Source organism: Carcharhinus amblyrhynchos, unplaced genomic scaffold, assembly GCF_965287045.1.
Source record: "Carcharhinus amblyrhynchos unplaced genomic scaffold, sCarAmb.v2.hapA scaffold_50, whole genome shotgun sequence".
NCBI lineage: Eukaryota > Metazoa > Chordata > Chondrichthyes > Carcharhiniformes > Carcharhinidae > Carcharhinus > Carcharhinus amblyrhynchos.
In genome coordinates, this window is record NW_027649791.1 from 1,159,914 (window position 1) to 1,174,238 (window position 14,325).

The 14,325-nt window shown below is 42.4% G+C and overlaps 1 protein-coding gene across 1 annotated transcript in view; it reads right to left on the bottom strand.

The window, feature by feature from the left end:
* Positions 1-14,325, bottom strand: part of rsph3 (radial spoke head 3) — a 114,104-nt gene that overhangs the window by 36,524 nt on the left and 63,255 nt on the right. The window contains exon 8 of the mRNA XM_080182271.1: positions 6,362-6,443. Coding sequence (XP_080038397.1) covers positions 6,362-6,443 — 82 coding nt within the window. The remainder of the gene's footprint in view (positions 1-6,361; positions 6,444-14,325) is intronic.

Consider the following 14,325-nt stretch of genomic DNA (forward strand, 5'->3'; position numbering starts at 1 on the left):
AGGTATGAGGCGTGAGTTAGTTACGATAGTTTGGGAAATGTTGCTTAAAGGGCTGATAGTGGATAGAGTGGCAACATTTACAGAACACATGGGTCAACTGCAACATTTGTTCATTCCTGATCGGTGCAAAAGTAAAATGGGAAAGGTGGCCAAACCATTGCTTACAAGTGACATTAGAAATAGCATTAGATCCAAGAAAGAGGCAGTTGACATGGTATATATGGATTTTAGTAAGGCGTTTGATAAGGTTCACCATGGTAGGCTTCTGCAGAAAATGCAGATGTATGGGATTGAGGGTAATCTAGGAAATTGGATCAGGAATTGGCTAGCAGATAGGAGACAGAGGGTGGTGGTTGATGGTAAATATTCGTCATGGAGTTCAGTTACGAGTGGCGTGCCTCAGGGAACTGTTTTGGGGCCACTGCTGTTTGTAATTTTTATTAATGATCTGGATGAGGGTATAGTTGGGTGGGTTAGTAAATTTGCTGATGACACCAAAGTCGGAGGTGTGGTAGATTGTGAGGAAGGGTGTCGTAGTTTGCAGGGTGACTTAGACAGGTTGCAGAGCTGGGCCGAGAGGTGGCGGATGGAGTTTAATGCGGAGAAGTGTGAGGTAATTCACTTTGGTAGGAATAACAGATGTGTCAAGTATAGGGCTAACGGGAGGACTCAATAGTGTGGATGAACAGAGGGATCTAGGTGTATGTGTACATAGAACATAGAACACTACAGCACAAACAGGCCCTTCAGCCCACGAGTTGCGCTGATCACATCAACACCTATCTATAACCCCCAATCCCATAAAACCCCATATACTCATCCAGAAGTCTTTTAAAAGACCCCAGCGAGTTCGCCTCCACCACCACTGACGGCAGCCGATTCCATAGATCCCTGAAAGTAGGGAATCAAGTAGATAAGGTTGTTAAGAAGGCATACGGTGTCTTGGCGTTTATTGGTAGGGGGATTGAATTTAGGAGTCGCAGCGTCATGTTGCAACTGTACACAACTCTGGTGTGGCCGCACTTGGATTATTGTGTGCAGTTCTGGTCCCCACATTATAGGAAGGATGTGGAGGCTTTGGAGAGGGTGCAGAGGAGATTTACCAGGATGTTGCCTGGTATGGAGGGGAGGTCCTATGAGGAGAGACTGAGGGATTTGGGGTTGTTTTCGCTAGAAAGAAGGCGGCTAAGAGGGGATCTTATTGAAACATGTAAGATGATTAGAGGTTTAGATAGGGTGGATAGTGATAGCCTTTTTCCTCGGATGGAGAAAGCTAGCACGAGGGGGCATGGCTTTAAATTAAGGGGGGGTAGTTATAGGATGGATGTCAGGGGTAAGTTCTTTACCCAGAGGGTGGTGAGGGATTGGAATGCCCTGCCTGCTGCAGTTGTAAATGCGCCTAGTTTGGGGGCGTTTAAGAGATCCGTGGATAGGTTTATGGATGAAAAGGGATTGGTTTAGGTTAGAGGGTCATTGTTTTTTTTTAAACTGGTCGGCGCAACATTGTGGGCCGAAGGGCCTGTTCTGCGCTGTAATGTTCTATGTTCTAAGAGGCATACAAATTGGTCAGAAAAAGAAACAGACTTCAGGATTGGGAGCAGTTTAGGATTCAACAAAGGAGGATCAAGAGATTGCTTAAGAAGGGGAAAATAGAGTAAGAGAGTAAGCTCGCGGTAAACAAAAACTGACTGTAAATGTCCCTCCAGGTATATGTGAGCAACAGGTAAAGATGCTGTTAACACACATATCTGTACACCATAGAAAAATAGCATAAAGTTAGGTAGGCTGGATATAGTCAGGCACATTGATAACCCACATTATGGAAACAACTGTGATTTTAGTCACAAACATAGGGCATAAAATTCGCTGCTGCTAACAGAGCAATAGTCAGGGACAATAAAAAGACTACCTGTGGTGTAGGAATAACACCAGATGTGTGGGTCCAAGTTATAAAAAGCAAATGGTATACAAGATGTGTTGTTTCTACAACTAAGCATAAAAGGGGGAAAAAGGTCACTGAGATAGTCGGGACAGCAGTGATTAAGTTGGCAAAGGATTGATTACCGCCAATCTGAACTGGACATGTAACAGTGTTGGATAAGATGGATGAGTTTACTAATGCACTCTTGTGATAACAGAAGACATTGTTAGATGGGGAGTAGAGGGGATGGAAACTTGGGGCACCTCGAGCCAATAGGGGAATGACAACACATAGATGGGACAGGGACCACCAATTAGGGGAGAACAACACATTGCAAAGCCATTACAATGCTTGTAAAAAAGTATAAAAATGTGCTGCAAATCGATGTAAGGTGTGCCTATTTTATTGGACACCCGGTCTTGCAAGAACGTTAAATAAAACATCTTGCTCCTTCAGAACTTGACTTGACTAAATTGTTTAACTGTGAGCTGCGTTTCTCACAGTATATGAAGAGAAAAAGATTAGTGAAGGCAAACATAGGTCCCTTACAGTCAGAAACAGGGGAATTTATAATAGGGAAACAAAGAAATGGTTGACCAGTTAAATACATTCTTTGATTCTGTATTCACAAAGGAGGATACAAACAACATACCAGAAATGTTAGGGAACCCAGGGTTTAGTGAGATGGAGGAAGTGAAGGATATCAGCATTAACAGAGAAATGGTGTTAGGGAAATTGATGGGCTTGAAGGCCGAAATTCCCAGGGACTGATAATCTATATCTCGGAGTACTTCAGGTAGTGACTCTAGAAATAGTGAATGCATTGGTGGCCATCTTTCAAGATTCCGTAGACTCTGGAACAGTTCCTGCAGATTGGAGGGTAGCAAATGTAACCCCACTCTTTAAAGAGGGAGGTAGAGAAAATACAGGGAATTAAGACAGTCAGCCTGGCATCAGTGGTTGGTAAAATTCAAGAGTCCATTATCAAAGGTTTTATAGCAGAGCACTTTGAAAAACAGTGGCAGAATCGGACAGAGTCAGCATGGATTTACGAAAGGGAAATCATGCTTGACAAATTTACTGCAATTCTTTGAGGATGTAGGTTGATGAAGGAGAGTCAGAGGATATGGTTTAGTTGGACTTTCGAACGGCTTTCAACAAAATCCCATGTAAGAGATTGGCAATTAAGGTGCATGGGATTGGGGGTAATGTATTGAGGTGGATAGAAAACTGGCAGACAAAGCGTGTGAATAAACAGGTCTTTTTTCCGACTGGCAGGCAGTAACTAATGGCATACCACAGGGATCAGTACCAAGACCTCAGCTGTTCACGATCTATATTAATGATTTAGATGAAGGAACAGAATGCAATATCTCCAATTCTGCAGATGACACAAAGCTGGGTGGAAGGATGAACTGCGGGGAGAATACAGAAAAGCTTCATTGTGATTTGGACAAGCTGAATGAGTCGGCAAATCCATGGCAAAAGCAATATAATGTGGATAAATGTGAGGTTGTCCACTTTGGTAAGAAAAGCATGAAGGCAAATTATCTTAATGGCGATAAATTGAGAGAGGGGAATGTGCAAGAAACCTAGTATTCTTCTACATTTGTTGCTGAAAGAAAGCATGCAGGTGTAGCAAGTGGTAAATAAGGTAATGTTGACCTTCATAACTATAGGAACAGGTATGCCTTGCTGAAATTTTAGAAGGTCATGGTGAGACCACACCTGAAATATCGTGTGAAGTTTTGATCTCTTTACTAAAGGAAGAACGTTCTTGCTATAGGGGAAAGGTTTACCAGACTGATTTTTGGCATGGTGGGACTGACATATTAGGAGAGATTGAATTGGTTATGATTATATTCACTGGAGTTTAGAAGAATGAGGAAGGAATCTCATTGAAACCTACAAAATTCCAATAGGACTAGATCTGTTAGATGCAGGAAGGATGTTTCCCATGGCAGGAGAGTCCAGAGCCAGGGACCACAGTCTAACAATAGGGGTAAACTATTTACCATTTACATAGATGATCTGGAGGAGGGGGCTGAGCGTAGGGTGATGAAATTTGCTGATGATACGAAGATGAGTGGAAAAGCAAATTGCGTGGAGGGTGTGGGAAGTCTGCAGAGGGATCTGGATAGGCTTAGCGAGTGGGCGAGGACCTGGCAGATGGAGTATAATGTTAGCAAGTGTGAGGTTATCCACTTTGGCAGAAATAATAGTAGGAGGGATTATTATTTAAAAGGCGAAAAGCTGCACCATGCTACGGTGCAGAGGGACCTGGGGGTCCTTGTGCACGAGTCGCAAAAACCCAGTCTGTAGGTGCAGCAAGTGATCAAGAAGGCGAATGGAATGTTGGTCTTTATAGCGAGGGGAATAGAATATAAAGGTAGGGCGGTCTTGCTGCAACTGTACAGGGCACTGGTGAGGCCGCAGCTGGAGTACTGTGTGCAGTTTTGGTTGCCGCACTTGTGCAAGGATATATTGGCCTTGGAGTGCAGAGGAGGTTCACTAGGCTGATACCGGAGATGAGGGGGTTGGACTATGGAGAGAGACTAAATAGATTGGGTCTGTACTCGTTGGAGTTAAGAAGGATGAGGGGGGGATCTTATAGAGACATATAAGATAATGAAGGGGATGGATAGGGTAGAGGTAGAGAGATTCTTCCCGCTTAGAAAGGATAGCAGGACTAGAGGACACAGCCTCAAGATAAGGCGGGGGGGCAGTTTAGATCAGAGTTGAGGAGGACTTCTTACTCAAAGGGTGGTGAATCTCTGGAATTCTCTGCCCATTGAAGTGGTAGAGGCTACCTCGCTAAATATATTTAAGTCACAGGTAGATAGGTTTTTGACAGACAAGGGAATTAAGGGTTATGGGGAGAAAGCGGGAAAGTGGAACTGATCCACTTCAGATCAGCCATGATCTTATTGAATGGCGGGGCAGGCTCGAAGGGCTAGATGGCCTACTCCTGCTCCTATTTCTTATGTTCTTAAATCATTTAGCACTGAGATGAGCAAAATCTTTTCACCGACAGAATGGTGAGATTGTAGAATTCTCTGCCACAGAATGTAATTGAGGTCAAAACATTGTTTGTTGTTAAGACGGAGCTAAATATAACTCTTGGGATGGAAGGGATCAAACAATATGACTGGATGGGAGAGGAGCGAGAACAGGCTACTGAGTTGGATTATTAGTGATGATCATGAATGGTGGAGCAGGCTGAAAGGGCCAAATGACCCTACCGCTGCTCCTATTTTATATGTTTCTATGACAGCCTAGCCTCCAGGACCACTGCAGTAGCCTTCCACACTCTTCATGCCCTACAGCTGTCCCTTGCAGCATGAGGGTGACTGACCTCTTTAACCCGTCATGCCAGGATTCTCTTGCCCTCATGGAGCTAATCACCACATCAGAGCCCTCATACTGCCCATACAGCCTGGCTTTTCACTAGACCCAAACCTGGGACCTCAAAGTCTGTGCTGACCCTATAAACTTATTCCAGAAAGGCCACAGCAAACATTGCTTAACACCAGCAGGGAGAACGCAAGAAGCACAAAGTCTACATCAAAAGGAGCCCTAAAACTACCTCTCCTCAGCCTGAGAATGCCTTAGATAGTTCCCCACATCATCTCCATTGCCCACTCTCCATTTGACTCCCTCATAGGTAATGGTGACCTGCATGCTCACCACCAATATCCCCTTCAGATGCGAGGCCGGCAGGTTCATATTACTATGGAGACTTCGTAAACGCACCAGCATGATGTCTCGCCGGGACATAATGAATAAATCAAACAGGGCGAAAATCCTGGTAGGAAAGCTCAGTAATGATATGTTAATATAGTAAAATTGAGTTCCCAAAAGAACCTCTTAACGTCATAGGCGAGGGACATGTAAACTGAGAAATTTTGGTCCGGTGTCGCGGTTTATGCTGATGACTACCAAGGGCTCAAAATTCCACCCAATTTAAAGGGTACAATTCTTATGGGGGTGCAGGAGCACATCATGTACAAACTGACTCGTATTCTAGCAAGGCAATCTACCGAAATGCAAAACAAAGAAGAAAACTTCCAGCTAATTTCAGGGGACCCTGTTGGAAATTTTTCATCTAAACACAAGTTAAGAATTAAACAAGGATGGCATCTAGTGGCAGTATGCAAAACAAAAAAAATCTCTCAGAGCATTTGTCAGAAATCCATTTTTGATATGTGTTTTATAGACTTAACAGCAAATGTTGCAACACAATATAAAAGAAAGCCTGAAATTTCAGGGCTTAAACTAAACTATTCGCCAGTTGGTAGAAAAGAAAGTAGGTAAAAATGCAGGTAAAAACAAGTGACAACCACCAACATGTCACACTGTCATTTTCATCACAGTTTATTAACAGAAAAGCAGAACTGGTTAGCAAACTGCAAAATACAAATTTCTGGATTCTTTCTTTACCTAAATATATACATTGGGTCATCATCCAATTTCATTTGTAAGAAAGCCTGGTTTCTGCTCTTTGTCACATCACGGAGTATTACTGCAAAACAAGGAACAAACACATATATTACTCTTGGAAACTACAGAGTTCATTTTTTTAACTGAAATACTTGTCCTCATTATGATTGCTTCACTCTTGTTTCTTTCTTGAATGGTGGATATGAGCTACATCAAGTAACAAATTTAAAACAGACTATTCTAAACCTGTGTTGGATTGCTGTTCTTCTAATAAATTAACATTTTCTATTGATTAAATTGCTCTCATCTACACTGTATACTACTGGAATAGTAGAAGACCCGTACTGGTAAATTAGACTAATTTATCTCTGCGTGCCTTCTTCCATTGTGGATAGCCTCACTTCTGGAAAGATGGATCATCCTGCAGCAGTTTCAGCCTATTAACCTCTAAAGGAATATTCCATTAAACTTTTGATTCTGGGCTCTGGACTTACGAGTCATGGTCGAGCTCTGTACTTCTTCCTTTCCCTCTTGTAGACGGAGAAAGAATGGCTACAACAATAATTTAACAACAAAAATGACAATAGTGGCTTTAAAATGGCTATTCTGGAGATTTTTGGTCAATTTAAGATTAAAACCAGATGCAGGTTGTAAAGAGGCTGTGGTCTGGGAGCTGTGATCTGAAGCTTCCCAGATAAGAGAAGTTGTTTACATTAACCAAGAAGATGTGACTTTGATTTATTATGGTTGCTAGGTATGGTACATGTCAAATGAACTGAGCATAATGGCATTGTTCAAAAGTAATTTCACTGTATGTTTGAGCCAAGTGATCAGTTTCTGGTTACACAGTTGGCTGGATGACAGAGATTCTTCCGGAAACGAGTGAGGAATTGTGGATAAAAAGGCATGCGAGTCCTTCATTTGGCAGCGATAACTTGAAGGGACCAACCATCACAAGAAGAAGTGTCCCTGAAGAATGCTTCAGAGAACAAGATAGATTGATTCTACTTGAGGATATTACTTGGTCAAGATTTTTCTAAACTCGGTAGTATCTATTTCCACATAAATAGTTAAAGTTGATGTTCAGTTGAAAGTTAAACTTCAGTAAAGAGTTATACTTGCAAATGTTTATGTTTGAGTTGGTACTAGAAATGTGAAATAAAAAAAAATTAAATACTATCCAGATTAGTCTCATTAAACTGGAATGCTTGGAAGATGTTTAAATTAAAACTGTGTAACACTATTCATCTTTCAGTCCATTAGTGCATAAAGGGAAAAAACCCTTCTTGCATTCATTGTGTATGAAATAAACCAACCCTCTTATTTTACCTCATCTTGCATTTACGATGGGGTTATTCAAAGAGGATTGAATCCCTCCAAAGTGAAGGGTTGGGGAAAATATACCACCAAAAATCCAAAGATACTTTTCTGTTTATGAATGGCTAATGAGAAGAGAAACCGGGAAGGTGGGGGGTTAAAATGAATCACCCTCCTCTCTGTAATAGAGGAAGAGAGTGAAGTTCATATCAAAGTAGAGGAAAAAGGAGTAAAGATATTGGAAGGGGTAACAAATTAACAAAGCGTTTGATCCAGATAATATGCATCCTATATTGCTAAAGGTACTAGGATGGGGACAAAAGAAGCTCTGACTATAGTCTTTCAATCCTCTTTGAACATGTGAGTAGGAGTGGAGGACTGAAGGATTGCAAATGTTACAGAATAAAAAGTGCTAGAAAATCTCAGCTGGACTGGCAGCATCTGTGGAGGGAGAACCAGAGTTAATATTTTGTGTCCAATATGATCATGCAGACACAGATAAACTGCTCCTATTAGGTGATGGTAGCTGAAGGATTGAAGACAAAATTAAAAGTTTGGGGCAAGAGAAATAGGGGGAAAATGTCAGAAGAACTTTTCTAATGCAACAACTGGTAATGATCTGGAACTCAGTGCCTACAAAACTGGTGAAAGTAGAGATGAACAATGATTTCAAAAGGCTGGAAACCTCATGAAAATAATTCCAATTCTCTAACCCAACAGGTGGACTTTGTCAGTTTCCATAGCTGGTAGTTCCTGGAACATGCCAACGTGGTGAGTGAGTGGAATCGGAGTGCTGTCGGTGGTGGTAGAGGCGAACTCGCTGGGGTCTTTTAAGAGACTTCTGGATGAGTACATGGGATTTAATGAGATTGACAGTTATAGATAGGCCTGGTAGATATGGATATGATGGGCGCAACTTGTGGGCCGAAGGGCCTGCTTGTGCTGTAGTGTTCTATGTTCTATCAATGACTTATAGCTTGAGGGGTGCCACTCCACCAGGAATCTCTTCCACTCTTACCGTTAGCCATTGGGGTGTGATGATATTGTGCCTTTAAGAAATATACATGTGTCTTGTTTCTTGTGCAAGAATTGTTTTAGCAGTCAGTTCCATTTATAGGATCTGTTTTGTCTATAACCAGCAGCCTACATGTTACTGTTGCAGAAGCATAATTGGTCCTCATTGCTGGAACGTTTGTTTTAATCTGGACTAATGCAGATCAGTTATTTTGGTGTTTTTCCCTGGGGTTTTTCAGAGTGGGATCTGATTAGGTTGATTGACAGCATGCGACTGGATGGCAGGGCTAGGTGCATAGAGAGTAACAGGCTTAGTTGCTGTTTGAGAGCTATAGAGAGAAGTAAGCTCTTTCTCTCTCTCTGAATATTAGACTCAGGAACGAGCCAGAAAATACAGCTCTTTCTCTAAAGTTCTGCTGTTAGAAGTTAGCACCCTCTCTCTGGAGACTGCTGTATGCCAGGGGGACCAGAAGACAGGTGTCTTTCTGGATCTCTGTCCAGTGAGGTTAAAAGGCTGGAAATGTAGCACCCACATGAGCATATCTGTTTTTGTGATAACTGGTTCTGAAGAAAGATGTATATGTGCTAGAGCCATAGAGGTTTACAGTATGGAAAGCGGCTCTTCGGCCCAACTTGTCCATCCCACCCTTTCTTTTTTTAAAACCCCTAAGCTGATCCCAATTGCTCACATTTGGCTGATATCCCTCTATACCCATTTTACCCATGTAACTATCTAAATGCTTTTTAAAACACAAAATTGTACCCGCCTCTGCTACTACCTCTGGTAGTTGTTCCAGACACTCACCACCCTCTGTGAAAAAATTGCCCCTCTGTACACTTTTGTATCTCTCCCCTCTCACCTTCAACCTATGCCCTCTAGCTTTAGACTCCCCTACCTTTGGGAAAATAAATATTGACTATCTAGCTGATCTATGCCCTTCATTATTTTATAGATCTCTATAAGATCACCCCTCAGCTTCCTACACTGCAGAGAAAAAAGTCCCAGTCTATTCAGCCTCTCCTTATAACTCAATCCATCAAGTGCCGGTAGCATTCTAGTAAATGTTTTCTGCACTCTTTCTAGTTTAATAATAACCTTTCTATAATAGGGTGACCAGCACTGTCTTCAGAGGATTCCAAATGTGGCCTTACCAATATCTTGTACAACTTCAACAAGACATCCCAACTCCTGTATTCAATGTTCTGACTGATGAAACCAAGCATACTGAATGCCTTCTTCACCACTCTGTTCACTTGTCTCCACTTTCAAGGAGCTATGAGCCTGTACTCCTAGATCTCTGTGTTCTGTATCTCTCTCCAGTGCCCAACCATTGACTGAATAAGTCCTGCCCTGGTTCAATCTACCAAACTGCATCACCTCGCATTTGTCTAAATTAAACTCCATCTGCCATTTGTCAGCTCACTGGCCCAATTGATCAAGATGCGTTGCAATTGGAGATTACCTTCTTCACTGTCCACCATGCCACCAATCTTGGTGTCATCTGCAAACTTACTATCTATGCATCCTATATTCTCATCTAAATCACTAATATAAATGACAAATAACAGTAGACCTAGCACTGATCCCTCAGGCACACTGCTGGTCACAGGCCTCCAGTTTGAAAAACAACCCTTTACAACCACCCTCTGGCTTCTGTCAAGATGCCAATCTTGTATCCATTTAGGAATCTCACCCTGGATCTCTTATGTAACAACCTACCGTGTGGTACCGTGTCAAAGGTCTTGCTAAAGTCTATGTAGACAACATCAGCTGCAGCGTCCTCATCTATCTTCTTGGTTATCCCTTCAAAAAACTCAATTAAATTTGTGAGACATGATTTTTCCACTCACAAAGCCATGCTGACTGTCCCTAATCAGTCCTTGCATCTCTAAATGCCTGTAGATCTTGTCTCTCAAAATACCTTCCGACAATTTACCCACTACAGATGTGAGGCTCACTGGCTTATAGTTCTCAAGCTTTTCCCTGCAGCCCTTTTTAAACAAAGGCACAACATTTGCCACTCTCCAATCTTCAGGCACCTCACCCATGACTATCAACAATTCAAATATCTCGGCTAGGGGACCCTCAATTTCCTCCCTGACCTCCCACAATGTCCTGGGATACACTTCATCAGGTCCTGGAGATTTATCTACCTTCATGATGCATTTTAAGACTTCCAGCAGCTTTCTCTATAATACGTACACTCCTCAAGACATCACTATTTATTTCCCCAAGTTCCCCAACATCCATACTTTTCTCAACAGTGAGTACTGATGAGAAATATTCATTTCGGATCTCACCCATCTTTTTGGATCCGCACATAGATGACTTTGTTGATCCTTAAGAGGCCCTACTCTCTCCCTAGTCACTCTTTTGACCTTTATGTATTTGTAGAAGTTCTTCGGATTCTCCTTTGCCTTATCTGCCAGAACAATCTCATGTCCCCTTTTTGTTCTACTGATTTCTCTCTTAACTCTACTCCTACACCCTCTATGCTCTTCAAGGGATTCACTTGATCCCAGCTGCGTATGCATATCATGTGCCTCTTTCTTCTTCTTGATCATGGCCTCAATATCCTGAGTCATCCAGGATTCACTACTCCTACCAGCCTTTATTTGCAATAAAGCAAATGAACTAATCGCGCAGATAGCTATAAACAGGTGCAATATAATTGGGATTACAGAGACATGGCTGCAGGGTGATCAGGGCTGGCAACTGAATGTACCAGGGTATTCAATATTTAGGAAGGACAGGCATAAAGGAAAAGGTGGTTGAGTGGCACTGCTGGTTAAAGAGGAAATTAACACAATAGTGAGAGAGGATATTGGCTCTGACAATATGGAGTTTGTATGGGCAGAGTTGAGAAATACCAAAGGGCAAAAAACCATTAGTGGATGTCATATATAGACCCCCAAACTGGAGTACTGCCACTCCAATATTCAAAAAGGGAGATAGGAAGAGTAAACAGGGAATTACAGACCAGTAAGTTTAACATATGTATTGGGGAAAATTCTTGAATCCATTATGAAGGACTTTATAGCAGACCATTTAGAAAGCAGTGGCAGGATCAGACAGAGTCAGCATGGATTTTTGAAGGGAAAATAATGCTTGACAAATCTGGTCGAGTTTTTTGAAGATGTAACTAGTAAAGTTGACAAAGGGGAAACCAGTAGATGTGGTATATTTGGACTTTCAGGAAGTGTTTTACAAAGTCCCACCCAAGAGATTTTCGTGCTAGATTAAAACGCATGGGTCTGGGGGAAGTGTGTTGAGATGGACAGAAAACTGGTTGGTGGAGAGGAAACAAAGAGTAGGAATTAATGGGTGCTTTTTAAATTGACAGGCTAGTGGGGTGCCACAAGGATCGGCACTGAGACCCAACAATTCACAATATAAATGATTTGGATGAAGGAACAAATAGTAACATCTCAAAATTTGCAGATGAAACCAAGTTGGGTGGGAGGATGAACTGTGACGAGGATGCAGTGATCCTTCAGCATGATGTGGATGGTTGGGTGAGGAGGCTAATCAATGGCAGATGCAGTATAATTTGGATAAGTGTGAGGTTATTCACTTTGGAAGCAAAAACAAGCAGCCAGATTACCACCTGAATGGTTATAAATTGGGAGGGGGGTGTGCAGCAAGACTGGATGTCCTTGTGCACCAGTCGCAGAAGGTAATAAGTATGCAGGTGTAGCAGGCGGTAAAGAAGGCAAATGGCACGTTGGCCTTCATTGTAAGAGGTTTCGAGTACAGGAGCAGGGATGTGTGGTTGCAATTATACAGGATCCTAGTGAGGCCATGACCTAGAGTACTGTGTGCAGTTTTGGTCTTCTTTTCTGAGGAAAGATATTCTTGCTCTCGGGGGAAAGCAGCGAAGATTTACCAGGCTGATTCTGGGGATGGTGCTACTGAGGAAAGATATGAGTATGAGGAAGGATTAGGATTGGATTGTTTTTGCTGGAATTCAGATGAATGAGGGGGGATCTCTAACAGGATGGATGCAGGGAGGATATTCCGATGGTGGGGGAGTCCAGAACAAGGGGTCACAGTCCGAGGACTAAGGGTAGACCATTTAGGACGGAGGTGAGGAGACATTTCTTCACCCAAAGAGTGATGAGCCTGTGGAATTCATTACCACAGGAAGTAGTTGATGCCAAAACATTGAATATATTCAAGAGGTGGCTGGATATAGCACTTGGGCAAATGGGATCAAAAGTTATGGGGAAAAAGCAGGATTAGACTATTGAGTTGGATGATCAGACTGAGCTCAGTGCTCTGGCACTCGCGTTGAGCATAAGGCTGGTTGTGGGAAGGTCCTCAATAAGGAATCCTTGCAGTATACACCTATGTGTACCCATCTGGATGTTTGGTGCAAAGTGACTTCCAGACATGGTGCCCTGGTCAGACAAGACAGTAGGGAAGTACCATTCTAACTTCCTTGTGATAGGTGGTCACTGTAGGGAGTACTTTGAAGGAGCTATAAACCTGTACCCCTAGATCTCTTTGTTCCATAACACTCTCCAGTGTCCTACCATTAACTGAGTGGGTCCTGCCCCGATTCAACCTACCAAAATGCATCACCTCATATTTATCCATCAGCCATTCATTGGCCCACTGGTCCAATTGATCAAGCTCCCGTTACAATCCTAGATAATGTTTTTCACTGTACACCATGCCACCAATCTCGATATCTTCTGCAAACTTACTTACCATGCCTCCTAAATCTCATCCAAATCATTAATAAATGACAAATAGCAGTGGACCTAGCGCTGATCTCCGAGGCACACCACTGATCACAGGTCTGCAGTTTGAAAAACAACCCTCTACAACCGCTCTCTTTCTCCTCTTATCAAGCCAGTTTTATATCCATTTAGTGATCTCACCCTGGATCCCATGAGGTTTAAGGTTATGCAACAACCTACCATGCAGTACCTTGTCAAAGGCCATGCTAAAGTCCAAGTAGGTAACATCAACTGCACTGCCCTCATCTACCTTTTTGGTTACTCTTCCAAAAACTCAATCAAATTTGTGAGACATGATTTTTCACTCACAAAACCTTGCTAACTGTCCCTAAAAGTCTCCAAATGCCTGTAGATCCAGTCTCTCACAATACCTACTAACTATCTACCCACTACAGACGTTAGGCTCACTGGTCTGTAGTTCCCAGGCTTTTCCCTGCAGCCCTTCTTAAACTGAAGCACAACATTTGCCACCTTCCAATTTCAAGTACCTCACCTGTGGCTATCAATGATTGAAATATCTCTGCTAGGGGACCCACAATTTCCTTCCTAGCTTCCCACAATGTCCTGGGATACATTTCCTCAGGTCCCGGTGATTTATCTACCTTGATGCGCTTTAAGACTTCCAGCATCTCTCTCTCTGTAATATGTACACTCTTCAGGATATCACCATTTATTTCCTCAAGCTCCCAAACATTCATGCCTTTCTCAATAGTAAATACTGATGAGAAATATTCACTTACGGTGTCACCCATCTCTCTATGTGTGTAGATGTAGATCCTGAAGAGGTCTTATTCTCTCCCTTATTATTTTGCCCTTTATGTATTTGCAGAAGCTCTTCAGATTCTCCTTTGCCTTATCTGCCAAAACAATCTTGTGTCCCCTTTTTG